We start from the raw sequence: 26,482 nt of genomic DNA, 5'->3' as shown, positions 1-26,482 counted from the left end.
ACGTTGTCAGATCATTGTTGTTTCTGTTCGGCGTGTCTCGGAGTTTAGTTTAACAGTTTTGTGCAACAGGCCCCTGGACGCCACCCTTACTTTGACAACAACCACAACATGCTAAGCAAATGTGTACCCGTTTCCGTTAGTTTAGCCCTTTATCATGCTAACATTTGCTAATGAGCAATAAAGACAAAGTAGGCTATAGCTGAGGATGATAGGAATGTCATTAGGCAGAGTATTAAACAAAGTATTTACTTTTTTATTTTAGAAGGAAATATCAGTACTTTTAGCAATTCTAAGGGATCAAAATCAACAGACCTGCAAAAAGATAAATGTAGAACATGTTGAACACACACACACACACACACACACACACACACACACACACACACACACACACACTCACACTCACACACACACTCACAGATATAGTTAGTGGATTAGTGGAGCCAGGAGTAAGGTAAGGGTCAGTTTCTTCCCCTGAGTCAGATAGACTGATAAAAGGAGGAGGAACACAGAAGAACAGATAAAGGGCAAGGCAGACGACAGAGAGATGAACAGGACATATATAATGGAATAATACACAATTAAGCCAGAGCTACAGGAACCAATTTAGTTATCTATGGTCCTAGGGGCAGTGGGAGCCCCACAGTGTCAGTCAAATCTGCTTTGGGTTACTTTTCATTTTGTCACAGCAGGATAGTGCAAGTACAGAAAACTTTCATCTCTACTGCAGTCCTGTAATATTTTTCCACCACATGAAATGGAGTTTTATGACTATGACCCTAATGAGATAAAAAAAACGTTAATATTATATAACATTAACTGTAATCATTACATTCCAAGTAAGTGATGTGTTTTACCTTCAATAAAAAAATCCATGTGTTGTTTTGCACAATATAATATTCTCAATATAAAGGCAACATTACATGCAACCCTATGAGGCAACCATAAAACAGATTAACTATACTTTCTTGTTCAGTCTCACAGGACGTACATTTTGTCTTTTTTTTATTGACAAAATGCAGTATACTGAGATTCAGGTAAACAATAATAGCACGTGAACATCAAGTGTACAAACTTAAAAATTAAGACAAAGAAATAACAGAATCATCAGATAGTCAGAAAACAAAGAAAAAAAGGTACAAGAAGACATACATTTACAATTATAAAAAAAACTCTACAGTTTCCACCATTTTTAAACTTTTTTTTTGTTATCCAACATTTTAAGTGACTTTGGTTGAGATTTTAAGAGTTAAAACTGGTCAACTCTCCGTTATCTCACTCTTAATGTAAGTAAAACAGAGGGCATGTATCTCTCTATTAAGTGGAATGTTACACAACATCAGTCTGATATCTCTATCATGTGAGAGGCGATACATACCGTTGATCATTAGTATCTGGGCATAATTATTGATTCTTACTTAAATTAAAAAAAAACATAAAAAAGATATCCAATTCTGTCAAAACTAATTTAGCAAATTTTAGACATATAAGAAACCAGTTACCAATAACCCCAGCTAAACTGTTTTTGCATTCAATGATCTTCTCACATTTAACTTCTACTAGCTGGTCCCTGGCAGGTGTGACTACGCTAAAACCCTTAAGTACCCTTTAGGCTACAAATAAGCTATGAAAGTTCAAGAAACAACCATTTCTGCACCATCATAAAAAACACAACCTATTAACCTTTAACATCTGTTTTGCAGACATGTGCCTGATGTATAAATTGACACATGATCTTGCACCACCACTACTCAAGCATTGTGTGTCATTTTGCAGAGATAATGCAAGGGTCTCCAAGAGAGGTAAGAGGTGACTGCCACACTCAAATTAGGAAGACTAAATTTGGTCAATTAGCTTTTTAATTTACTATAGTAAAAAAGTGGAACTTAATTCCACTTCACATTACAGATTGTGTAAGTCTTAGCAGTTTTAAAATGTCCTTGTAAAGACTTTGCTGAAGGCGAGTCAACTATGATCATTGATCTTTTTATACCATGGAATGTATATTTTATATACTGGTACGGTATGTAATGTTTGTCATAGGTTGTTTTTGTTGATCTATTTGTTTTGGTAGCATTGTCTATATTGTGTCTATTGTTCTTTTATCTCCCTTGCCAGGGAGCACAGATGAAAATTAGCTTAGCTTTACAGCTAACTCTGATACTGGGCTTAAACTGTGCATGGTCTCTGTCGACAGTAACGACAGTCTCTTATTTTGAAATGTGAACTTTAGGTCACTTCCGTTCCTTTACCGTATTTCGCCGGCCGGCTTGACGCCACATGCTGCTACTTCACCGCCAATTTAAGAAGCTTTTTCTGTTGAATAACCTGATTTTTGTTTAAATGTCAACGCGACCAAGAGTAATACATTATTCATTGGTCCTTTAACTGCAGCGGAAATTAATTTACCGACGCAGTGGTAACGTTAGCGAAACGAGCGGTTAACACTTGATGCAAACGGCAGTGACAGCTTCATCAGCCAGGGGAGGAGTCGTGCATACGCAGAGTCCACCCCTGTTGAAGTGTTGGGTGATAAAAGAAGGAATTACAGGTTGAAGATGTACGAAACTCATTAGAAGCCGTTACACAGGGCAGGTACCGTTACGTACACAAGACAAGCCAAACTCGGACTTCAGGAGTTTAAGTAAGAACAAACGCTCTTTACCGACTAGGGAACCATGGAGGGTAACGTTAATTATATTTTGACTGAAGGCTCCATAAGAACACTTTTTATGTTGCCATTTAAATCAGAAATAACACTCCCATTTAATTAATCTCTGTTATACCACAGTTTAACGCATTCGATGGTGATATATTTCTCACTCTTTGTGATAGCAAAGTCATTAAAGTGACCATGCTGCTACGAAGGCTGACTCTGTGTTCAAGGACCCGACTGGATTACCCGAGACACGTATGCAGGTTGCTCACCAGACCACTGACACAAGGCAAGCCACGCTGCACAGCTACATTGTGATAACAGTTTATTCCATGTAAACACTACTTTAGATATATAGATAGGTGTAACTTTTGTTTGAGGAGTGGAGGGGACTGAAAACATTGGGTCTGGGGTTCCTCAGCCCACAAAATGTTCTCAATTTCAATCCCTTTTCCTGCAATTCTACATACATACAGTGACTATGGTGATACAAAATCCAGTTGATCATAATGATAAATTATGCCAGAAAGAATAGAAGCTAAACTCTGTATAAGAAAAAATGTCTTACTTTCTTCATTGTTTAAAATAAGGGTGCTGATAAAATAACATTAAACAAGTTTTTTTTTTTGGTGGGGGGGGGGGGATTAGACACAAACTAGATTTTGAAAAAGAACATGCCCCCCCCCCTGTTCCCAGTGGAAATTATGCCCTGGGTATAGATCATTCAGTCTGTTCTTAGGCATCCAGCAGCAGCGTGGACTACAGAAAAGTAAAACAAGAAAACTTGTAACCGGATCTTTAGATAAAATGAGATGATTCTGTTGTAATGATAAATTGGTTTTGCTGAATAGGTTTCTTGAATAATGAAAGTATTCTGATCATTTTCAAGCCAAAATGCCAAACATTTTCCAGTTGTAGCTTCTCAGGTTTAAAGGGTTTCTGCTTTTCATTATTAATTGGACAGTCAACTGAATTGTTTGGGTTTTGAAATGTTTTCAGCAAAACAAGCCATTTTAAGACATAACCTTGGGCTTTAGTGAATGTTGGTGAAAAATGCTCACTGTTTTCTGACATTCCATAGACCCATAAGAAATAGATTAATCAGTCAACAGATTAATCAATAGTAAAACAATTGTTAGTTGCATAATGTATTAAGTCATATATCATCAATGTTATGATGTATATTATTCTAAATTGTAAAAAAAGAAAAAGGTTTTTGACTGTTGCTCTGAAAAAAAGCAATTTGAAAAGGTCACCTCAGACACTGGGAAATTGATAAAGAGTGATAGAGTCTTGGTCTTCTACTGTTTGAGTCAATATCAACATAATAGTCAATACAGTATCTGCAAGCAGATATGATGAAATCCAGATGTGCACATACTTTGTTTTCTGACCTACTCTACTCCGAACAAGATGTCATCTCTCTCTCTCTCTCTCTCTCTCTCTCTCTCTCTCTCTCTCTCTCTCTCTCATGCGCTTCATTGCTGAAAAGATGTGTCATGTCAGCACAGGCTTGTCTGCTTGCCCTGCTGATATGGCAGTTTGAAGGCTGTGATTATCTGTTTCCCAGGTTACAGATGAATGTAGGCAAGGCTTCACTCTGTTCGTCTCTGTCATGTAATTCAATCAAAGCAGCAATAGATGATTGTTTGCCCATTTGTTTTTTTTTCTTATTTTGCTTCCCGATTCAAATATATGTGGATTGGTTTTAAAATGTATGTAAATTACATGAAATGATGGAATGTGAGTTTTGATTTCTGGTCATTGGCTGGTCTTTTAAAAAAAAAAAAATCTATTTAGGCATCACTCCATTGTTGCTTAAAATGTATTTTCCTTGTTTTCAAATACGTAACTTTAAAATAACATGTTCTTTTTCACCAGTTATGTAAAAATAACATCTTCTCCCTCTTTACAGAGGGGAGGGCACATGGCAGCTCCTTTGCACACCGCAGTGAACTGCGTAGGGCCAAGAGGATCGTGGTCAAGCTCGGCAGTGCCGTGGTCACCCGTGGGGATGAATGTGGCCTGGCTCTGGGGAGGCTCGCCTCTATTGTGGAGCAGGTGAGAGGCCAAAAACCTGCTCACACTGTACTTTAATGAAGTATAAAATACCTTTGAAGTTCTATTGAAAATTCTTGATGGGGGAAATAAAAAAAGGAAGTACAAGCGTTGACATCATCTGTTTGAAGTTCTCTGAGATGTAAATCATCAGTGGGCGTTTATGATTTTTCCATCCACTGGAGTTTATGTTTATCCGTTGACCTGCTCTCTAAAATGTATTCATTTATCCACATAAATATGCATTTTTTATGCTAACTTGTTAATTATTTGTTAATTTTAGTTTACATCTTCAATTAAATGTTTCACTTTCTACTTTTCCTTTACTACCCATCTATGAAATGCAGTGGTAACCTTTCATTATAAGAAACCTGTGAAATAGAGATCTTGATCTCAGCAAGTCTATTTGTATGAATGCACTTCATATGAAAAGATAATTTAGGACGGTTGACCCAAATTACAGAAAAAACATTTTCTCACTTATCTTTGGTGGTCTCAGTATTGCTTCAGTAATGCTTTAGTAGGTATGGAAAGACGGACACATAGCATTCAGTTTTAAATGTAACTTTTCTGCTTTGAGAACTACAAGCATAATCCCACTCCCCCTTTGTATTGAAGGAGAGGCAGAAATGTCAGGGACAAATATCTCAAGACAATTAAACAAAAACAACAACATCAGGGTTTGTTACCACAAGGGGTCAGTAAGAAATCAAGTATGTTTGTAATGGGCCCAGTTGTTTTGAATGAGTCCTGATTTGGTGTATTGTTATCCAGGTGGCCATGCTGCAGAATCAAGGCAGGGAGATGATGATTGTCACCAGTGGAGCTGTGGCCTTTGGCAAGCAAAGATTAAGACATGAGATCCTTCTGTCCCAGAGTGTCCGACAGGCGCTGCACTCAGGTCCCATTCAGCTCAAAGATATGGTAAGAAAAGGTGGAGGAATGTGTTGAGGATAGTGCAATGTATTATTATTATTCTTTCTATATACTTTATGTTTTCAAGTTTTTGTACAAAGCATGGCCAGCAGCAATACAATAAATACCAGTAAGTATGGTTACGGGGGATAAGGCAATGTTAAAGTGTAAATCAACACTGATTTAAATGAATGAGAAATTACTACTGCTGCTCTCTGTGGGTTGGAACTTATCAAGGATGTGTTGCAATAGTAAATTGCATGAAAGTAATAGACACAGTACTGGTGACACATACTGGTGACCGTACTGGTGATACAGTACAATAGCATGCACTAAATACTACCTTTGTGCAGATTAATATTCTGTGTTTCTTGAGACTATCCAATTGTTGTCGATCCACCTCTGTAGTAAGTAGTTTGTCCTATGGTGCCATGGATTCCCGTTTAGCTTGCTATGTAAGTGTGTGGAAGTGTTCTATTATTTTTGTTAGACAGCTCATTCTACCAAACATATCATACATTTCTCTACAAGCTTTTAATCCCATTATCTGGCAGGCCAGTTTTTAGATTACAACAGCTGTTCTGGAAGATATTATAGACTATTCTTTAACTGTAAAATAGAATATTCCCTGTATATACATGTTGCCCCCACAGTCAGGCGCTTACCTGAGGCCTGTACTACAGATCAAGATCAACATGCCCTGGATTTATTTCTGTTACCCATTTTCATCTAATCTAACAACCGCAGTTCCGCGTGAGCTGTTTTACGACATGGTTAACAACTAGTTCAATCAAACCCATGGTTTCTCAATCCAGCGACGTGTGCGTTCACATACAAGAGCCGGTGTTTGCAGAGCGTGACCAATCGCAAATATCTACCAGAGCTGCAAATTTTACATCAGAAAAGCAAACTATGATTCTACATAAATATGAAGAACACATACACGCTTTTACAGTCAAAACGCAATACAGTCGCTGCTTCCTAAAACAGGAAAATAGGTAAGGTGGCAAAGAAAAAAGAAGACTCTTTAAATGCGTAAATCACAGCGCTTATCGATATCCCTTCCCTATCAGTCAGGTACAAGATCCGACCCAAATTACACTGGTTCTTTTCTATAAACTGCTATTGCTTTAGTCTATTATTTCAGCTGCAACCCTGGCAGTGGTAAGCAATCACAAGAAAATAAAAATTATAAAAACATAATTTAAACCAATGTGCGCATTGGCAACACACGGTTTAAAAAGCCGACAAATAGCCTATACGTAATTCCCTCCGCTAAAAAATCTAAATCTTTCATAAAGACACCCATCAGGGAATGTTAACAGGGTTGTAGGTCTCTAAATGTTTTAACTTTAAAGGTCCCATGGAATGAAAATTTAACTTTAACATTAGTTTCCCCAGCCTCCCTATGGTCCCCCAGTGGCTAGAAATGGCGACAGGTGTAAACCGAGCCCTGGGTATCCTGATCTGCCTTTGAGAAAATAAAAGGCCTCCCCTTCCTCTGCTTTGCCCGCCCACAAAATATGCCCACATATGAGAAGGAGACATCATGGCTTTTGAAAGAGCAAAGTGGCAGGTGGTCAAGGCCACACCCCCAGCCTCCACCTCTGCTCTCCTCCTCAGAAGGTACAGACACAAAAATGGCACGTCCTAAGGAAAGCTCATTGTGGGACTGGTCCTAGTGGCTGTAATTCTGCACCAAGGCTGAATTTTGGAAAAGAGACTTCAGATACAGTATTAGTGGACCGCTAAGGCCTATGTAAAAGCATCCAAAGAGAACCATGTCATGGGACCTTTTTAATGAGTGCACCTCTCCCGTATGGCATGGTTTGATTGGAGCGTATCTCTTAGCAGCCAGAAAACTGTAGAGATAATCTGTTCATTTGTGTTGCAGTCTGTGCCAGTGCTGGAGGCCCGGGCCTGTGCCGCGGCTGGACAGAGTGGCCTGATGGCCCTGTATGAGGCTATGTTCACCCAGTACAGCACTTGCACGGCACAGGTACTTGTATACTTCATAAGAAAATAATGCCTTTTGAAATGCTCAAGAAGCATACGTAGTATGTACAGTGACATTTCTTTCTTCATTTGAATCTGTCTCTCTCACTCTCTGCTCTTTTAACTCTACTGTCAGGTCCTGGTGACTAATCTGGAGTTCCACGATGACCAAAAGAGGCAGCATCTGAACAGCACACTGCAGGAGCTGCTGCGAATGAACATTGTGCCCATCATCAACACTAATGATGCTGTGGTGCCCCCGCCGGAGCCCAACAGTGACCTGCTGGGGGTAAATGTGGGTATAGTTAGCATGGGGGTGACGCTGGTAGTGATGGCAGTGGCAGCAGGGGTGCTGAAGTGGTTGGTGGAGACAGTGTTTATGTAGTGAAGACAATCCCTGTTAATTAGCTTGAGTATTTTCTGTTATCCACATACACACGCTAAAACACCTCTGCCACCCTGATTCACCTCACCAGCTCTGCCCTCAATCATTAAGGCATGTGCATGCAAGGAGGGGATGGATGGCAGTGCATGGCGTCACTGGGGAGGAGGTTCTGTCAGAACGGCCCGGGACTAACTTCTGTAGGTAGACGCCTCCTTTACATGTTCTCCTGCAGAAATAACTAACATCTTTTTCTTGGAGATAATTCTACTTCACTCTCTTGCTCGCTGTCTCACTCTGTCAATACACAGGTAAAATAAATGCCTATCAGGAAAACCGCAAAATTATGAAAATGTAAACGTTTGCAAGTTTTGTGCCACCCCAACTTATGTGCTATACATAATTTTGAAAGCTAACATGGACTTGGTTGTGGCTGTTTGTCTGAGGTATTTACTCAATCATCTAGGAAAGAAATTGCACTTGAATTAAGTTGATTGCTGATAATTTAACTGTTTCACTGTCACAGCCCCTAAAATTTGCCCTGATAATCTAGCAGAGGGACATTTTGGTAGTAACGGAATACGTTGCACATTTTTAAACGGGTTTAGCCATTTGTTTCTATTCATCAGCTTGCCTCTAGCCCTTAAAAGGCTCAGATGAGTAGATGGCAGATGATGGACTTTCTGTCTTGAGAAGCTTACATCAGCAATTTTCTGGTTTGTAGGTGATCAGCATTAAGGACAACGACAGTCTGGCGGCGCGGCTAGCTGTAGAGATGAAGGCCGACCTCCTCATCGCGCTGTCTGACGTGGAAGGTATGTGCGTTATCACAACAGTGTGGGTCAGCTATTAGCTAACAACACCATCTGTCTTTGCTCTTCACTGGGAAAACACCCCTCTCAGGGTCAACAGAGTTGTGTGAGGGAGACAAACACAGACCTTCTGTCTTCATGTTCGAAATTGATGTGTGTGTGTGTGTGTGTGTGTGTGTGTTACGTTACGTGTCATTTAGCTGACTCTTGTATCTAAAGGGACTTCCAATTAAGTGCTTTCTTAACTGAAACTACAGCCAACAAGTAGTGAGTGCAAGTACATTAGCTCTAAATAAGCAAAACTACTAAGCCATGTGAAAGTGTGGCTTCAAGAAATATAAATAAATAGAAAGATAGATAGATTATCTTTTTTTACAATTTTTCTTGTTTGGGCTTGCGAGCACGCCATGGAGTAGTAGTGTCGTGTTTTGAGTGGATGGCGAGCGTGAGACGACGAAACGGATGACAGTAACATTCTGAATGGAAAGTTTACTTTAACAAAGTTGCCAAATGGTTCCATTGCCAAGACCCAAGTGATCTGTGTTTTGTCGTTGTGAACTTGGCTATTATCGTAACACGTCCAGTCTGAAATACCACTTGATGGCCAAGAACACAGCTAATACGAATTCCCCACCCCAACCCTCGTCAAAGTATTTTATTTTATTTTTTTACCCTTTTATTGATGGGACAGTGTTACATTGTGTGGGAGATTATTTGCTCCAAGTGTGAATGACTGCTCCAAGTGAGAATGTTACGTGTGAAATTGAACACCACAGTAGGCTATAAGCCAACGTTTTCAATAAAATGATACAACAACATTTGACAACATTATCAACATTGATAGCAGTGTCAACTAAGCAGATTTTAAAGGTTGACTTGAGAATGATATCAAATTTATTTATGATCAGTTTGTGTATATATTTACCTAATCGCCTGTTGAGTGACACAGGCACTAGTATACAGTACATGTTACAAAAGTTTAAGGTTGTGTGTCATACTGCATTGTGTATTTTAGACCCGTGGGTGAGCAGATAAGTTGTGTAAGAATTGTTGATTTCTTAGGACTTTACAACAGCCCCCCTGGAACAGATGACGCAAAGCTCATTGACATCTTCTACCCTGGAGACCAGCAGTCCATCACCTACGGTACAAAGTCCAGAGTTGGTATTGGAGGCATGGAGGCCAAGGTATGAAAGTCCTCCTTAATCACTGTTGTTACATGATTGTATTTAAATTCTGATTAAAAGTCTCATCTTAGTGAGCATTTACCAGATGGACAAAGTGGAAAGCTTCATGTACTGTATGGAATTTTACTTCAATCATCTAGTACTCTTCTACTCATGTTTTAGAGATAAAGATTATTTCCCAGGCCTTTTATTGAGATGTTAATGAAATGTATTAGTCACTGCAACTTGCACTCCACTGGTACTTTGACTTTAATAAACTGCCTGAGTTCTTCTTCCACGGCTGCTTACAATTCCTAAATTATCAGCTCTACTTTAAAGTATTCATGTGACTGTTTCTTGACAGTTGCCTATGTTCAAAAAGTTGGATAGAATACTGCCCTGCTTCTTTAACTCATGGTTTTGACATTTGTACTGTGTTTTGTGCAGGTAAAGGCTGCTCTCTGGGCCCTACAAGGTGGCACCTCAGTGGTCATTGCAAATGGCACCCACCCCAAAGTAACAGGTCAGGTCATCACTGACATTGTGGAGGGCAAAAAGGTGGGAACCTTCTTCTCTGAGATCAAACCAGCTGGTGAGTTCACCGGGGCTTTACGCTTTCTCTTTCAACCCTTTCTCACAGTAGTATTATTTCAGCAGTACACTTGGCTAAAAGTAACCCAGTCTAATAGATATAATGTTCAGTTTTTGTTAAAACCGTTTGAAAGAGGTGTTGATAGACGTTTATAAGTTTGGAGGCTGTAGCTTCTGGTGCTGCCGAGTTATTTTGCATCATACTAGGAAGTGAGTTGCTAATATTGTGTCCGTTTATGTTATTAAGTGTAGACTTAATATTAGAAACGCCTATAATCGACACAGCACCACACACTAAAGTTTGGTCAACAACACTATAAAACAGTTTCTTAACAAAAATGGAACATTGTAACCTGTATGAAGGCAGGGTTTGTTGTTGTTGTTGTTGTAGTAGTAGGGTTTAGCTAGGTATACATGATAAACTAGCAACCCAAGTGTACTTTGAGTGAATCTGTCCTGTACCTGATACTTCGCCAGGCCCAACAGTGGAGCATCAGACAGAAATGGCACGCAACTCTGGAAGAACCCTGGCATCTCTGCACCCAGACCAGGTGCCACATGTTTGTTTTTTAATAAGAACAAATATATTTTCTTCAGTTAACATCAATAGGGATGTTAAAGTATTTCAGTTTATTCTTGAAAATGTTACTATAGTTTATAAACACATACAATATCCAAGCTTAGTACTGAACTTACACGTATCAGATACAGAGAAACACTGACCTCGTGTGGATAGATGTACTACATGCTCATCCTGCCTCTGTTTTGTTCGTCAGAGGAGTGAGATCCTCTGCCATTTGGCAGAGTTGTTGACTGAAAGGAAGGAAGAGGTTCTGGCTGCCAACAAGATGGACATAGACCAGGCTTTAAATGCAGGTAACAGAGGTGCCCATTTAGTGAATTTGTCAGGTTTAGAGAGGCTGTAGTGTATACCTGGCAATGTTTGCAACAGTGTCCTTAGAATTTACTTTTATATAAGCTCATTTAATCACAAACAGGTTTTTAATCAACAGATTCTTCTCTGGCAGGAATTAATCAAATACAATGTATAATCATAATATTGCAACAGAAACCTACCTAAGAGAGAGAGAGATAATGTAAATATTTCCAAATGGGCAGTTGAATTAATTTCTTTCCACCAGAGGGCTCTCTATGGCTTGCCTAGTTAATGAGTTTGATCACGTATCACCTAAAAGCAAAGTGTAACCTTGCTCTCCATCCTTTCTGCAGGCCATTTGCCACCAGCCATGCTGAAGCGTCTGAGCTTGTCACCTGCCAAACTTAACAGCTTGGCCATAGGTCTGCGCCAGATCGCTGTGGCCGCCCAGGACAGTGTGGGTCGGGTGCTGCGCAGGACCAGGGTGGCTCACAATCTGGAGCTGGAGCAGATTGCTGTGCCCATTGGAGTTCTTCTGGTCATCTTTGAGGCCCGACCTGACTGCCTGCCACAGGTATCCAGGCAGAGCTGGTGTAACACAAACAGATCTGGCAGTTTGATTTTTGTCTTGGAAAATGCAAACAACATAAATTTCACTCAAAACACTTTGGTTTGGAAATGTAATAATAATTGCAACGAACTTATCTAGATTCTCGTTATTTTTTTGCTAGACTTTCTTGATATGACTGCAGTAATATCACAACCCTTTATGTTTCCAGGTTTCAGGATTGGCCATAGCCAGTGGTAACGCCCTCCTGCTGAAGGGAGGCAAGGAGGCAGCCAACACCAACCGTGTCCTCCACCAGCTCACCCAGGAAGCCCTTTCCTTGCACGGAGTCAGAGAGGCAGTGCAGCTGGTAAAATGTTTCCTAGACTTATAAGGCAATACAAACCCCCCAAAACTGTATACATAGGTGGAGCTTGGCTTCGTAGGCGTCGGCGCCATCATTCAGAGCTTCAGAGCTAAGGCGGGGCTACAGATTAGGTGTTCCTAAAGAACCTGCGTATCTAATAGTTTTCCGCATTACGTTAATACACATTTATTAATTTTTATACCATTTATTCTTTGTAAATTCATGGACCGGACCGTGACGTCTGTACCGTTTCGGTTCAATAAAAACGCTTGTATCGTTCCCCCCCCTATCTTTTTATATAGCACATTACATGTACTAGGAGAACTCCAAAGTCTGGATGAAATTGCATCACCTCAGTCAGCTGATTAGAAATCTGCCTGTAGTGAGCCTGTAGCATGTAGCTGCTGTGGTTGACAACCTGTATTCTTTACAAGGTGAGCACTCGTGAGGAGGTGGAGGATCTATGCCGACTGGACAAGATGATCGACTTGATTATCCCTCGAGGTTCATCCCAGCTGGTGAGGAACATTCAGCGGGCGGCCAAGGGCATCCCGGTGCTGGGTCACAGCGAGGGAATCTGCCACGTCTACGTCGATTCAGAAGCCAGCGTTGACAAAGTCCTCAAAATTGGTCAGCGCATATAAATCTCCCTGCCGACTTGTGGTGTTGAAGTTCATGTGTACATTTCTACTGCATTAGTAAATAGGTAGGCTATTTCGGCCAGACATGTATGTTAGGGGGCACCCTACTTTAACCAACTATGAAAATGGATCAGTAATTGACTGATATTTTCCCATTCCAGTCAGGGACTCCAAATGTGACTACCCAGCTGCATGTAATGCCATGGAAACTCTGCTGATCCACAGGGACATCCTCCGGACCCCACTGTTTGACCAGATCATTGACATGTTGCGCGCTGAACGGGTAAAGTATTGAAATTCTCTAGTATCCCAATAATTTAGTAATAAAAAAAATAATTAATTAATAATTAATAATTAAGAATAATTAATTTGAATATGTATGTTTCTACAAGAGGACTTATCTAATTTATCTTTTTAATCTGTCTGGTGTCACTAGGTGAAGATTCATGCAGGCCCCCAGTTCGCCTCCTTCCTGACATTCAGCCCATCGGAGGTAAAGTCTATGCGGACTGAGTACGGTGACCTGGAGTGTTGCATAGAGGTGGTGGACAGCATGCAGGAGGCTGTGGACCATATTCACAAGTATGGAAGCTCCCACACAGATGTTATCATCACAGAAAATGGTAGGTGGCCCACTGTGTTTGTGCTAGTATTTTCTTGTTGTCTTTCAACCAATTAGCCTTTTAAAATGGCTCAAAAGATACAGTTTTGAATTCTCTTGTTCTAATCTAGACAACACTTAGTCTTGGTCAATGTTTTAGTGCTCCATGTCTCTTTATGTGTCTGATATTCATCAAGTTTTCCTTCTCACTCTCTTGAGTCACCTTCCCCATTCATCTCACTTTCTTCCACAGTGGCTAATGAGCAGTGACACTATGTTGTCAGGATGAGTGCACAGCCTCCCTGTGTGACTCCAATGTCGGGGGCAGAGCCCATTTAAAATGTAGAGCAGATGCTAAAACACAGTTTAAAAGAGTTGTCCCTGTCATGACTTTGGGCCATGTTTAAACACATTTTTGTCTTTTCAAGTGAGCCATCACATTGCATTTTCCTGACTCATGTTGATTGGAATCATTCTGTGCAGTGTTCAGAGTGTTCAGTGTTTTAAAGGCTGTGGCCATATTGCTTGCAGACAGTGTTGAAGACTAACATATTACCATTTTTATGAGGTGTTCATTTTTTTTGAGGCAATTTCTGGGGAAAAAACATAAAATATTGAAGAATTAAAGGTGTCCCATAAATAGCTGCGTTTTTAACATGGATAAACTGCATCAAAAGGAGCCACTCTTAGAAATGTACTGTATATATTTCTTTTAAAATGCATGGGAAAAAAGAGGTGCAAATCCCTTTTTTTATTGGAATGCAAATACGCAAAATATTTTAATATTTTACACATTTCTTCGGGTGATCAGAATAAAAGTGAGCAGCATTTTAAAAAATTCAAGAGAAAGAAAAAGTTCACATTTCTACATTGAAGATTATTCTCTCATGCAGTGAAGGATGTGCTGCTGCCATCTGGTGACCACAGAAGGTACCTCAATGAATTAACGTGCCCAGTTGTTTGGGTCTATGTCAGCTAATGTCAGAGATACAATATCTAAATAGATACAATAGAATGTAGACATGGATAGATGAATACATAGAAAGATAGACACACACTTGTTTATCTAGTTATAGAAGTACTATATTAATACGCACTGACGGACACTTTAGTGGATTGGTAGATGATCTGTGACTTCATCAAGAGAGAAACCTGCAAAAATGTCAACCTAATTTTATTCACTTATACATAACTTGCTGAGTATTTATACCCAAATGAGTTGGGTTTATTTTTAAAGCCGTATAGCAGCTCAAGGATTTCTCCTGATGACATTTGGCCCGATAGACTTGTCCAAATCATCCTCTCCGAGATGATAGAATTATATGTAGATTGTGTTTTTGGGGTGGTAGTCAAAGCTTAAATGATTTGAGAGTTTACAGAGAGGCGAAACCCTTTCTTTTCTGGTGGACCTTATGGGACCTTAATCTGCTAAAATCAAAAACATGGTAGTGAACGGTGAGAAAAAACTAGCTTTTTGGATTATGCTTCAACAGTTTGCCAGTAAACTGAGACTTTCTTGACTTCTTTTAAAGTGACAAACGTGTAATTCATGGCTTTATTCAAACAGGATCAAAAAATTATCAGTTGTTCCCGATTGACTACTAATATTTTTCCCGAATTAAAGTCCCATGGTGGTCCACTGGAAGGGGAGGGAACTTTTACTTTCTATAGCACTGGCCTGGGTTGTGTTGTGTTGTGATTTTTTTTGAAATCCTCAAAACTGCAGATTTAGGATTATTTTTTTAAAGCTTTTATTCAATGCCTTAAAGTGCTCATATTATGCTCTTATTGTTTTTTGATTATTATTTATATAGATATAGATAGATATACACACACACTGTGTATATAAATAAAAGAATGTGCATTACAAAATAACGCACATTATAATGCTCGCCTAGCTGCTAGCATGGCACACCCTCACACTCTGCAACTAACTAGCTAGCAGTACTTACTGTGCACGTGCGACTCCGAGACAAAGATATTACAGAAGTGTGATGCATCACTCAGTAGCTAAAACAGAGAAAGGGTGAAAAGAGGAGAACCAGCAATGTGCACTAAAACAAAAATATGGAGTTTTTTGCAAATGAAACCATGTAAACATTCTGATTATAACCTCTAAATACAATTATGAACCTGAATATGAGCATAATCTGAGCACTTTAATGCATTTTTTTTTCAACTCCGATTTCTGTGGCATAGCAATAAACAGAAATTGTCACATACTTCATGTCTATGCCTGAAAGGGTGTTGGATCAGAAATATTAGGTCCTGAGCTAGTGGCACAACTGAGCTGTCTCTCTCTTACAGAGAACACAGCGGAGCAGTTCCTTCAGCAGCTGGACAGCGCCTGTGTTTTCTGGAACGCAAGCTCACGTTTTGCTGATGGCTACCGCTTTGGTCTAGGTATGTGGAGGATTCGTATTCACCATATCATGTTTTTTGATGCCTCTTTTCCTGTGAAAATATTTCAGGGTTAAGTAGAGTATCCCCTAAAAGCCTAAGTATTCTTACTCATATTCATTTGTTATTATCTTTTTGGAACAACTGCAAACATTTTTGTTACAACAGATAGGATATGATGTTATGCATTCTCACTTGCTGTCTTTCTTCCTCCGTCTGTCTGTAGGAGCAGAGGTCGGTATTAGCACGGCTCGCATTCATGCCCGGGGCCCCGTCGGCCTGGAGGGGCTGCTCACCACCAAGTGGGTCTTGAGAGGTGCGGGGCAAACGGCAGCCGACTTCTCTGAGCAGGGTACCATGAAGTACCTCCATGAAAACCTGCCGGTCGAGCAGCCTCTTACTGTGCAGAGGGACAGCAACTAGACCAGAGGCTTTTTACAACACTCACTTGTTATGAATATTGGTCAAAATGGTTTGCATTGCTCACCTGCAGCTCCCTCTGGGGTCTTGTGGCAAATTTTCAGATCACTCTTTTTAAACCTCTGAAGCACAAAGCATGAAGAGAGAAGCTTAACCCACCAATGGTCCATTTGATCAGCACAACCACAGATGTCCCCTGTTTAGACTAAAGACTGTTACTAAGTTGACAAATGTTTTGAATTCTACCTCATCTTATTTTATGAGTTAGGTAACTTCCACTAATAGGATCTTGCAGGAGTTATTATGTGGCAATCACAACCTAATACCTCCACAATAATACATCAAATGGAGAAACTTTACAAGAAGGGAGAAAACTAAGATGACTTTTATGATAAATGAAATACACAATGTGTATTGTATTACAATGTGTTCATGTATCAAAGAAAATTGAAGTGCTTGAAATTATTTTTTTAAGAATTCAATCTCAGGACATGATTTTGAAAGTGAAATATTCACACAGACATTTAATTTACACATACAATGTGTATAAGAAAGGAAGAAGGCCCAAGTTTATTTTATCTGGTTGCAATTTCTTACAACTACCCACAAGGTTCATACTGATTGTACACTTTCTTTGTTTTATCTTTTCTTGCTGTATTTCCAGGTTGAATTTTGTGTATGTTTCTGAATGTACAGGTATTTTGATTAGGTGAGGGTCTAGGTAATTTTCGTAATGGAACTAATAACACAAGTTGGCAGTTGATAGTAGAGCATTCATTCTTTCTCTGTTTAACATAACCTGGGTGAGTTACAGATAAAGATTTCCTGTATTAAAACTTAAATAACAATTATTTTACAAAAGTAACAGGAATGTACCAGTTTTGTTATTGCGTCATGTAAGTTAGAATACTTGTATGCATCCATTTTATTTATTTTATTTGATCATTCTTACAAGTTGTGCTCATTCTTCCATACTTTGCTGCTTTCCTGCTTGTTCGTTGTGGCGCCCAAAGCCTCCGTCAGAGCAGGAACTGTAATTGACAAGCTGCCTCCTTCAAGCTGGAGGGGAGAACGCGACTGCTTTTAAATTAAGCTTTGTACCATTCCAGCCTCTGAGCTCCTATCTGATGTCTTGCAATGCACACTTAAGGATTGGTCTGGATTGTATAATAGTAGTACTGTCGAATAAAAAGTAATGTTGAAAAAGAATATTTGGAGATTTCTTTTTTCTTTTTTTTACTTTGATTTTTGTAGTTGAAGTGTAGAGGATTGAGAATGAGCATGTGTGTTCATTTCTGTCTTGGCACTAGTCTTTCTACTTTCACAAAGAACACAAATTAATAGGGGGAAAAAATGGTGTCGATCTGAAAAACAGATGTCTAAAAAGGGCGTTTTTATAAGTTGCCCATAGGGGAATTCACATTGCTGGAAGTGGGGCAAGGAAGATGGAAGACAATACTGTAGAGGTTTAATTATCCAGCCATCAGAAATGAAAAGAGGGATGAGAACTGAGACAAATAATGGAATCACAGGCTTGTGTTCTCAGATTCTGTTTCTTTCGTTTTCTTTCTCTTTTCCAGCATCTAAAGAATTCATTCTCTAAAACGTACTACTTACCCTTCAATCAGCTTCCCATCACCAAGTCCAAAGGGTTCAAAGATGAAGAGGAAGACAAAACTCGGATTTCACTCTTGTCCTTTTCATGTGTGACGCGATTGAAAATATCTAAATGACTTGAGGTAGAGGAGGAACAATCGAGGGACATTAAGTATTGCCTCTTTGATGCATAGTGTTTTATAGAAGTGTATTTGACAATAGCATGTGCATCAACGTTGTTTTCTACAGTTATGGTAGCTATTCAGGTGTACAGTAAGTGTGAATACCCAGTTTCAGCATTAACACCAGTTTTCTACTTAAGAGGACACACAGTGTTGTGATACGGAAGGCTTCCATTTTTATGTTACTGAGTGAAATTTCAGTTTTATTTTTGAGTAAAGTTGAGTAGTACATATGTGTTGAAATCATATTGGCAAAAAAAATGAGACCCTGTAGTGTAAGTCAGATTCTCAAAATTCTTAGCTAAATCGTCAAAGTTTCTCATGCTCCGTGTTTCAACAATTTATTTCATAGTGGCATGCCATATTGTCAAGTTTTTGATCACTCCAGTTCTGTCCTTTGCCTATGGCTCCCATAACTGAACTAAGGGCAGATTTCAAGGGCTGTTTTCAGGTTATTTGCCTTTACTGTTCTTTTTATGTGAAGTTTTCAGGGTTATACTTTTAAACTTTAAACACAAATGGCCATAGACTTGTTTTCAGTAGTTGTATGTAAAGGGCTAAAAAAAAGGCGTTCTGCCTGAATTTAATTAAATATGTGAAGACAATGCCTCTTCATGACCTTAGATAAACTTCCATTTATTGTTGAGGCCTGGCAGCCTGTCCATTTCCTCTCATCTCTTATCTGCCATTGCCCCCAGACCCCATTTGATCTGATCCCATGTTGCACCCTGTTGATGTTGTCTGCTGGGCATTGTTGTCCACAGATCTAAAAAGGATGGGTAACTCACTGGACTTGTACAGCAAAGCCGACAATCCTTTAATTGGACATCACTCAAGGCCAAAACTCATATTTCTTGTTGTGCTTGATCTTAAGAGACTCGCAAATGCACTACCCACTGGACTTCACATTTTTTAAAATCAATAATTAATGGTCAAAGTTATTTATTCATGTGTATCTTTGCCAATTACGCAGTGTCTAATTAACAATTTCAATAATTGATATTTATTTCTGAAAGGGTTCAGTATCTTGGGCTGATGAAAAATGCATGAGCAGGGATGTGGACTGGGTTTTGTTTTTTGTTCTGAGAGAGCTTGATGCTCGGGGCTAATACCAGGCCACTTTGACTTCAACTCTTTGAGTTGGCACTGGCCCTGTGATCTGGATCTAATATGGGCATCTTTCATGGACCCAACGCGCTTGCTCTGTACCATGTGATCTCATAAAGACTCCTACAAGCTCATCCTCAGATACCCTTTCTTTGGTCTTTAATATCGAACTTCAAAGAATAAGCTTCTGTTTCCTTTATAATTTTTCTTTGTGTGTGTGGAATGACGATATCATGGCAAACTGTGGAAACTCTTGGTCTTGGTGTAGGACCTTGGTGGTTACACTTCTATTTAACTCTGTGGCCTGATGAAAAGTTCAATCACCCTACTAAAGAGAAAATATTCCTCAGATTTATGAAAAGCCATATCTCCCTGATCTTTTAATAGTGACAGCTGTAGTAGTCAATAGAAAATTAACAAAGGATCCCTTCAGTTGACTTCCATCAAGTTTTCTTTTATTGTGATTCCAGTAGGACAGGAGGTTGGGGACCGGCGAGGCAAACCATTTTGCTCTGGGACGACCAAAGCAAGAAAGATCATCAATATTTATTGAGCATTGCTTGAGCACTGAGTTGGGGAGGAACTTTACCCAACAATGTAAAGCAAACCAGCAAAACCTGAACCCAACATCAGACGCCCAAAAACCATCCATCGTTAAAATGTAAGATTTCAGGTTTGGACACCACAGTGTTGAAACCACACTGAAACAGTACTGGCATTAGGGGAACAAGAAGGAGGGATGTTTAACAGTGAGGCTCAATAAGGGTAAAAAAACTGGGAATTAGTTGAGCTCAGTGACGCGTCTCAGAGAGCCGATGGTGGGGCTGTTGCTTCCCCACTCGTGGTGCCTCCTGTACTCTCCGGGGCGCAAGAAGTACTGGCGTCCTCTGTAATTGGGGTGTTCATGCAGCATCCAGTATCCCTCCATGACATTGACAGAGGAGATGTCACGGGTGTGGAAACGCTCATTCAGATCGGGGCAGTCATCCATTAGCTCCATATTCTGGCCTCCAAAGTCAGACCGTTCAAAGATCTTCATCCTGTAGTTCCCATTATACTACGGGAAGAAACAATGAGAGACTAACATGAGCATTTGTTTAACTTAATAGTACTTCAGTAGAATAACTTGACGTAAATTAATAGACAAACATTTGACTGCTTTTATAGCTCAAGCTAAAAAGAAAATCTAAAACTGCAAAAAATACTGTAGAAAACGTTAATACTAGGTTTGAGAACTACATGATCCTAAACTGGCACTTCCACAGAAAAGCTTTAGTGAGAACATTGCTTCAAACAGGGTAGGAAGTCAGTGAAAACTCACAGGTGGCACCATACGGCAGGAGCGGATGCAGTCATTGAAGCCTGCCCAGCGTTGGTAGTCGGGGTACTCGCCCTTGTGCAGCATGTACTGGTAGCCGCCATAATTGGGCTTTTCATAGGCCACCCAACAACCACTGTCAACTCTTATTGAGTTACAGCGGCTGAAATGGTTTTGCATCTCAGGGCAGTCACTACTGCACTCATAGTGACGACCCTGGAAGTTCCTGTCTTCGTAAAAGATAACCTGCAAGTGATGGATGGTTGGACATTATCACCATAGGGCTATGCCAAAAACAAATTATTACACTCCTTATACTGTATGTGTGATAAGTTGTCTGTCCTCCAGCTCTTCAAGCTCGTAAACAATAATGACTTGAACTTTTAGTCTCATTCAGTTTCATAACCATACCATTATGTGTTCTGAGCCAGGTTTGCAAGTAAGCTTTATCCAACAAAGTTCTTGTTTAGAATAACTAAGTGAAGAATTTTGGAATAAACGAGTTCAAGAATGTATGCCTGATGAAGTTTAATATGATACAAAATAGCATAGGGTATATTTAAAAAAAAGAAAGAAAAAAGTATTGACCTAAATTACAGAAAGTTAGATTCCAAACCCAGTTGAGTGAAAATGCATTTTTTAACATGCTCAACAGAAAACAAAGGACAAAGGATCACTAACGTCTTAGTCTAAAGTCTTCCATCTACTATTTTCAATGCTATTCAGTTTTATTTAATTTTATTAATTTTACTTTTGTTACATACATTGATATTCTTGCAATTTATAGCATTTTCTTATATCCCTGCAGGTTATGCAACAACAAATAGGATTAAAAAAAATCCTTTAGAACTACTGACCATTATACCTGACAACACAAGGTTGAGTTATCAATCACTGAAGGTCTTTAGCATTTTATACTGACAAATATAATTTGTTTTTGAGTGTGTTTCCTTGCGGCATTTTTTACCCCTTGGATACAAATTATCAATGTACTATACATCTAACATTTTAGTTGCTCTTACTATGTAGATTTGAAATTGAACGCTTACCTTGCCCATTGTAACTGTGTTTAGTTCAGTCCAGACCAGATGTCGGCCTGTATCAGACCTCTTTATAGAACCTGCTGGGATCAGGGCTTTGCAAATGTGAAACAAAGCTTTGTCGTGTCAGCACAGTGGGCTGCATAGACTGCAGAACACTATAGGACTGGTGGGCTGCAGCAGCCTCTTTGTCTCTGTCAAAGCTCTGTCTGTCTATGGAAAATACTGTACAACGGCACTTTCTCAAAGGCCTTCAATAAGAGTTGCAACATCTGCCTTTATTGGCATAAATGCCAGAAACCTATGTGCATACCGTGAGGATAGACAGGGCAGCAAAAAGAAAAGGATTGGCTTGTTTTAAAAGGTATTTGACAGGGATATAAATCATTAAGCGGCAGGCTTTATTTTGAAGATGTACACTATGCGGGAAGCAAATGGACTGCCTGTCCAAGAAGTGGTGTTGTACTTCTGCTATTGACCATGGTTTTGTTAAAATAAGCACACAAAGCACAGTTATTTGAAAATCAATTTTTTAATTTGAGATGCTAAGTTTACATGACATTCCTCATCCTCCTGAATGAGCCCACCATGGGGTTGTGGCAGCCCCAGTCACCACAGGCCTTGTACTCTCCGGGGCGCAGGAAGTATTGGCGTCCCCTGTAGTTAGGGTGCTCATAGAAGATCCAGAAACCTTCCATGATGTTGCAGGAGTAAATGTCACGGTAGCGGAAGCGCTCGTACAGGTTGGGGCAGTCGTCCATGAACTCCATTGTGTGTCCCATCATGTCAGGCCTGTTGTAGATCCTCATCTTGTAGGATCCTCTATACTGTACGTGAATGAAATCACAACATGATTATTACGCTATTTTTATAGCTGTGAACTCCAGAGATCACTTTGGTAGTGCTCTCCGCCCTAAGCTGATGTTTCTAACTTTGAATTTAAGTGAGTACATAATAGCTTACTCACTACAGATGAGAATGACCATCAACTCTTTAGGAGCATGACATAATGTCATCCCCCCCTTCCTAAACTGCCAGAAACACTCAATGTAACTAACAGAATTAGAATGAAGGCAGTAAGTCTTATGGGGTATGTATCATAGTCCTTTTATAAGCTGACTGTCTCTCCTTGTGGGCCTAGCAACAGAGACTTTTATGCTATGACCTGCCTTAGTATCTGTTAATGACATCAAAAGGCCAGTGATTGACATCAATTTCTAAAGCAGCATTTGATGTACAAGGTGAGTGGTGGCGGGTGGGGGGGACTACCAATCCCATCTGTCTGTTTGATTGACTTACAGGGGGGTACATCTGGCAGGAGCGGATGCAGTTGTTGAAGCCCATCCAGCAGTGGTAGTCAGGGTACTCGCCGGGGCCGATGATGTACTGGTATCCCATGTAGTGAGGCTTCTCATAGGCCACCCAGTGACCACCGCTGACACGCATGGAGTTGCAGCAGTTAAAGTGCCTGAACGTGTCCATGCAGTCACTGCTGCACTCCCAGTGGCGGCCCTGGAAGTTGCGGCCTTCGTAAAAGATAATCTTGAAAAGGAGAGAGAAGCATACAGCACTCAAGTTCATGTCAGGTATATGAATGCACTAGTTGCAATATCCATGAATGGACTGTAGGGGACACTGCTCTCCCTTGAACAAACTAAATTACTTTTTCATGAGACCATCAAATATACAAGTCTCAGCAATCTGCTGCACACATTGTTTTCAGAGCTTGAGGTGAAATTTAATGCAATTGAAAGTATTGTTTCAGCTGACTTTTATTTAAAGAACTCTTTGTACACTCGTCCAATCTGAACACAGTTGTCACTCTCATACAGTTGCTAAGAATCTCTGTCATGTTAGGATACCAAATAATTGTTAATCTACGCAGACGATTCCCTTGAAAATACCCATGAGCAGGGTTTTCCCTTTTAAAAACAGGTTCTCAGGAATTGGTACCTCTCTTCACCCTCTGCTGCAGTTTCTTTCCCTGTTACAGTATTTGACACATGTTTCTCCACCCTGCCATGTTCCACCTCTCTGTCAAAGCTATTAGCCATATTGCATGTGAGCTCATACCTTTCCCATGGTTGTAGGGCTGTGGATGTTAAGCACACCGTAGCCCTTGACACACTTGTAGGTCCTTTTATACTCTCCCACTGATGATGAGGCCTCTGACACGTCAGAGACTACTACTCTTTACCTTTTCGGATGCCAGCTACAGCTTCCTTTGTCTGACAGCCCACGGGTACCTTATCTCCTGTCTGCTAGAGTTTACCTATAGAATTATATAGAAAAGAAAAAAAACGAACACCACACAAGTGCTATTCTGTGTTTGCATGACCCTTGTTCTGCCATGACGTTGGGATGCAGCCTTTTGAAATATCACACAAAGGCCCTTTAGGTATGTGGCCTCCCTACAACAAAGCTTTTAAAGTGTAAAGTGGTCATTTATGGGGGGCGCTCTCTAAATTAGCACTTAACCATGTCAGGATTTTCATTTCAAGTCTTGCTTGTGTGGAAAAGTGTAACGTAGTTACATTCCATGCAGTCCCAGTTTGAGCGAGTTTGAATTGGTGCGTTCCCTAAGTGGGTACAGGTCACAATGTAATTGTTATTCAATTCCTGTTAAAGGAAAACGATGATGATACTGTGGACTGAATCAAGCCTTTGTGTTGATGTAATCTACAATGATATGTTGTCTCTTTTTGCTTCCATAGCCTGCAGTTGTACTATGATGCCAGACGAGACTGGTCTGTTTGCAGATGTACAAACACAACTGCTCTGTGTGTGTGTGTGCTTATGGTGTGTGTGTGTGTGTGTGTGTGTGTGTGTGTGTGATGTAAAAGGAGGGGTTTGGGGCATCTGTGTTTTGAGTCTTTGTATAAAATGATAGATGTTTGGACTTGAGTCTTTGGCTTGTAAGCATAGCCCTGAGCTGAAGGGGAAAAGGCCAGAAAGAGTTGCCGCCATGTATTGTGCTTCCAAAGCCCAGCTGATGCCAGAAAGGTCAGTCTCATCCTTTAGCCTTTCATCGGGATAAAGGGCTCGTGCCCCCGCTCCACTTTGTGTGCTTTTTGCAGCTTCAACTGTGTAAAAAGGCATGTTTTTTTATAAAGCACAATAGCCATTATGTTTCTGGGCAAAAACACTGCTACTGTGGTAGCAAATGCAGAGCCATATGACACTGTTTCAGTGTTAAGGAACAGCGTTGATAAGCTTTTGCTCCTTTGATCATTCATTGACTTGAAACTCTCAGGCTTCAATAGCTTTCATGTTTGAAGCTGCACTTTTTTTCTCTGACATAAGTAGATCATTGATATCCTTTCATCACAGTGTGCTGCGTAATTGTGGAAGATTATCAGATGCGATGTTGTTTTGTTTTGTGAGTTTCTTCAGCAAATATTTACTCTGGGAGGAAAGGTTTTATCAGAACATATAAGAAACAAATGTTTAGATTTTCCTCATATGTTCATTTATAGATTAATGTTTCCTTTCATCATGCCTATTAAATGTAAAATCTTTGTACACGCTTTTGATGCAGGAGGGCAGCAGAATGACACTGAAATCCTACTCTGGCTGGATAGCTCTGCGTGGTACAGTAGCAAGCGCTCACTTTTTGGAGTCTTTGAGCTGAACTCTACCACCTTCAAGGCTGCTGCTCAGCTTGACCTCTGACCATTGTATTCAGAGAGATATGTAACAGAGGTGCAATACAATGTCTAAACCGGGAAAAGAAACTGCCACTGCCATCTGAGAACAAGGACATCATTGTTCTCATTTTCCTCACTGAGAAACATCAGCTAACCCTAACTCATTAGTCGGGACCTTGGCGCTCTCCACGTCTCTGTGGCTTCCAGAGGGGAACATTGTTTCACATGCTCTCAAATGATCATCTTTAGCTGCGCTACAAGATATCTCCTCCCCACCCTGAAGGGAAAGTAACATCACAGAGGCCCTTGCCTGCTTTCTCAGTTCCCCTTGGAGGAGTAGAAAGCTACCCGCTGTGGAGCATTTCATTCTTCATCTCAGAATGATGGAAGAAAAGGAAAGGAGAAGGGAACAGAGTGGGGCGCTAGATTTGCAGCTCCATTGTGTCCGAGGATCTCATTGTGCAATCCATGTAATCGCGTGGGAGATGACGACACTATTACCCGGCAGAATGACTGTCGGTTGGGGACCTCTATGATTGATGTGCACCCTACAGAGATGGGAGAAACTTTGACAGATAGCAGCCCCAGCACTAGTTAACTTGCAACCTTTTTCATCCATCCGACTACCAAAAGAAAACCCCATTCATGTAGCTGATACCTAATTAGAATGTGAATGTGCAATTCTCTCAGTAAAACACATTTCAGGTCAGAGGAGACTTTTTTTCAATTCAAAACAAATCACATTCCCTTAATCCAAACCATGGTCTCTCAGACCCTGCTATATAAAATAAGTCTCACCCCTAAAATGTTGTAGGCAGAGATAGGAAAGCAGCCGTGCTTGCGGTGCCTCCAATGTGCTCTTTTACTAAACAGTCATTACAAAAACATTGGTACTGAGGTGTAAACAAGGGGTCCATGTGAGTTTTGCTCCTGAGAATTGGCTAATCTGGTGCTGAAAATGTGGTGTGATCGGAAAGCGCTCCAAAAAGCCTCCCACGTCGGGAGTAGAATGAGGACCTCTCTTTTTCTGAGAGATCATCCTCTCCATTCTTTCTGTCAGAAAATCTCCAGGCATACTCCCTGTCTTGTCACTGCCAGCGCACAGGCTCTATCGGGATTGCCAGACGCAGGAGCAACTATGAGCCTGTGCCAGGGCCAGGATTT

The 26,482-nt window shown here is 40.3% G+C and overlaps 3 protein-coding genes across 10 annotated transcripts; 1 reads left to right on the top strand and 2 right to left on the bottom strand.

The window, feature by feature from the left end:
• The first annotated feature begins 1,662 nt into the window (after positions 1–1,662).
• aldh18a1 (aldehyde dehydrogenase 18 family, member A1) lies at positions 1,663–17,616 on the top strand. Of its 8 annotated transcripts, XM_034860498.1 has the most exons (19): positions 2,295–2,644; positions 2,836–2,945; positions 4,566–4,717; positions 5,489–5,638; positions 7,524–7,628; positions 7,761–7,919; positions 8,731–8,821; positions 9,881–10,005; positions 10,432–10,576; positions 11,053–11,126; positions 11,352–11,451; positions 11,806–12,026; positions 12,232–12,369; positions 12,801–12,996; positions 13,169–13,290; positions 13,444–13,630; positions 15,916–16,011; positions 16,235–16,480; positions 16,557–17,616. In XM_034860498.1, the coding sequence occupies exons 2-18, from the start codon at positions 2,855–2,857 to the stop codon at positions 16,429–16,431; spliced, it is 2,349 nt and encodes a 782-aa protein (XP_034716389.1). In that variant the 5' UTR covers positions 2,295–2,644; positions 2,836–2,854; the 3' UTR covers positions 16,432–16,480; positions 16,557–17,616. The 8 variants fall into 8 exon arrangements, with proteins under 8 accessions (XP_034716396.1, XP_034716391.1, XP_034716389.1 ...); XM_034860505.1 differs by lacking the exon at positions 2,295–2,644 and adding an exon at positions 1,663–1,802 and having other exon boundaries at positions 4,572–4,717; positions 16,235–17,616; XM_034860500.1 differs by lacking the exon at positions 2,295–2,644 and adding an exon at positions 1,792–1,802 and having other exon boundaries at positions 16,235–17,616.
• A 2,130-nt stretch (positions 17,617–19,746) lies between these two features.
• On the bottom strand, positions 19,747–21,891 carry crygmx (crystallin, gamma MX). The gene is made up of 3 exons (XM_034860994.1): positions 21,681–21,891; positions 20,635–20,877; positions 19,747–20,370 (listed from the first exon to the last, which is right to left on the bottom strand). The coding sequence occupies exons 1-3, from the start codon at positions 21,687–21,689 to the stop codon at positions 20,095–20,097; spliced, it is 528 nt and encodes a 175-aa protein (XP_034716885.1). The 5' UTR covers positions 21,690–21,891; the 3' UTR covers positions 19,747–20,094.
• Positions 21,892–22,184: 293 nt separating this feature from the next.
• On the bottom strand, positions 22,185–23,852 carry crygmxl2 (crystallin, gamma MX, like 2). Its single transcript, XM_034860995.1, has 3 exons — positions 23,745–23,852; positions 22,971–23,213; positions 22,185–22,498 (listed from the first exon to the last, which is right to left on the bottom strand). The coding sequence occupies exons 1-3, from the start codon at positions 23,751–23,753 to the stop codon at positions 22,223–22,225; spliced, it is 528 nt and encodes a 175-aa protein (XP_034716886.1). The 5' UTR covers positions 23,754–23,852; the 3' UTR covers positions 22,185–22,222.
• Between the last annotated feature and the right edge of the window lie 2,630 nt (positions 23,853–26,482).

This window comes from Etheostoma cragini, chromosome 21 (assembly GCF_013103735.1).
Source record: "Etheostoma cragini isolate CJK2018 chromosome 21, CSU_Ecrag_1.0, whole genome shotgun sequence".
Classification (NCBI taxonomy): domain Eukaryota; kingdom Metazoa; phylum Chordata; class Actinopteri; order Perciformes; family Percidae; genus Etheostoma; species Etheostoma cragini.
Note: the sequence above shows the minus strand (reverse complement) of the source record. Positions and strands in the feature narration are given on the sequence as shown.

What these genes read in the sequence shown, in the direction of transcription:
- aldh18a1 (XM_034860500.1), top strand. Translation starts at nt 2,855, where the DNA reads ATGCTGCTACGAAGGCTGACTCTGTGTTCAAGGACCCGACTGGATTAC. An exon ending in CGCGCTGTCTGACGTGGAAG is followed by an intron (nt 8,822 to 9,880) that starts GTATGTGCGTTA and finishes TTGATTTCTTAG; the next exon opens with GACTTTACAACAGCCCCCCT. An exon ending in TCAGAGAGGCAGTGCAGCTG is followed by an intron (nt 12,370 to 12,800) that starts GTAAAATGTTTC and finishes ATTCTTTACAAG; the next exon opens with GTGAGCACTCGTGAGGAGGT.
- crygmx (XM_034860994.1), bottom strand. An exon ending in CCTGCCGTATGGTGCCACCT is followed by an intron (nt 20,371 to 20,634) that starts GTGAGTTTTCAC and finishes TTCTTCCCGTAG; the next exon opens with TATAATGGGAACTACAGGAT.
- crygmxl2 (XM_034860995.1), bottom strand. An exon ending in CCTGCCAGATGTACCCCCCT is followed by an intron (nt 22,499 to 22,970) that starts GTAAGTCAATCA and finishes ATTCACGTACAG; the next exon opens with TATAGAGGATCCTACAAGAT.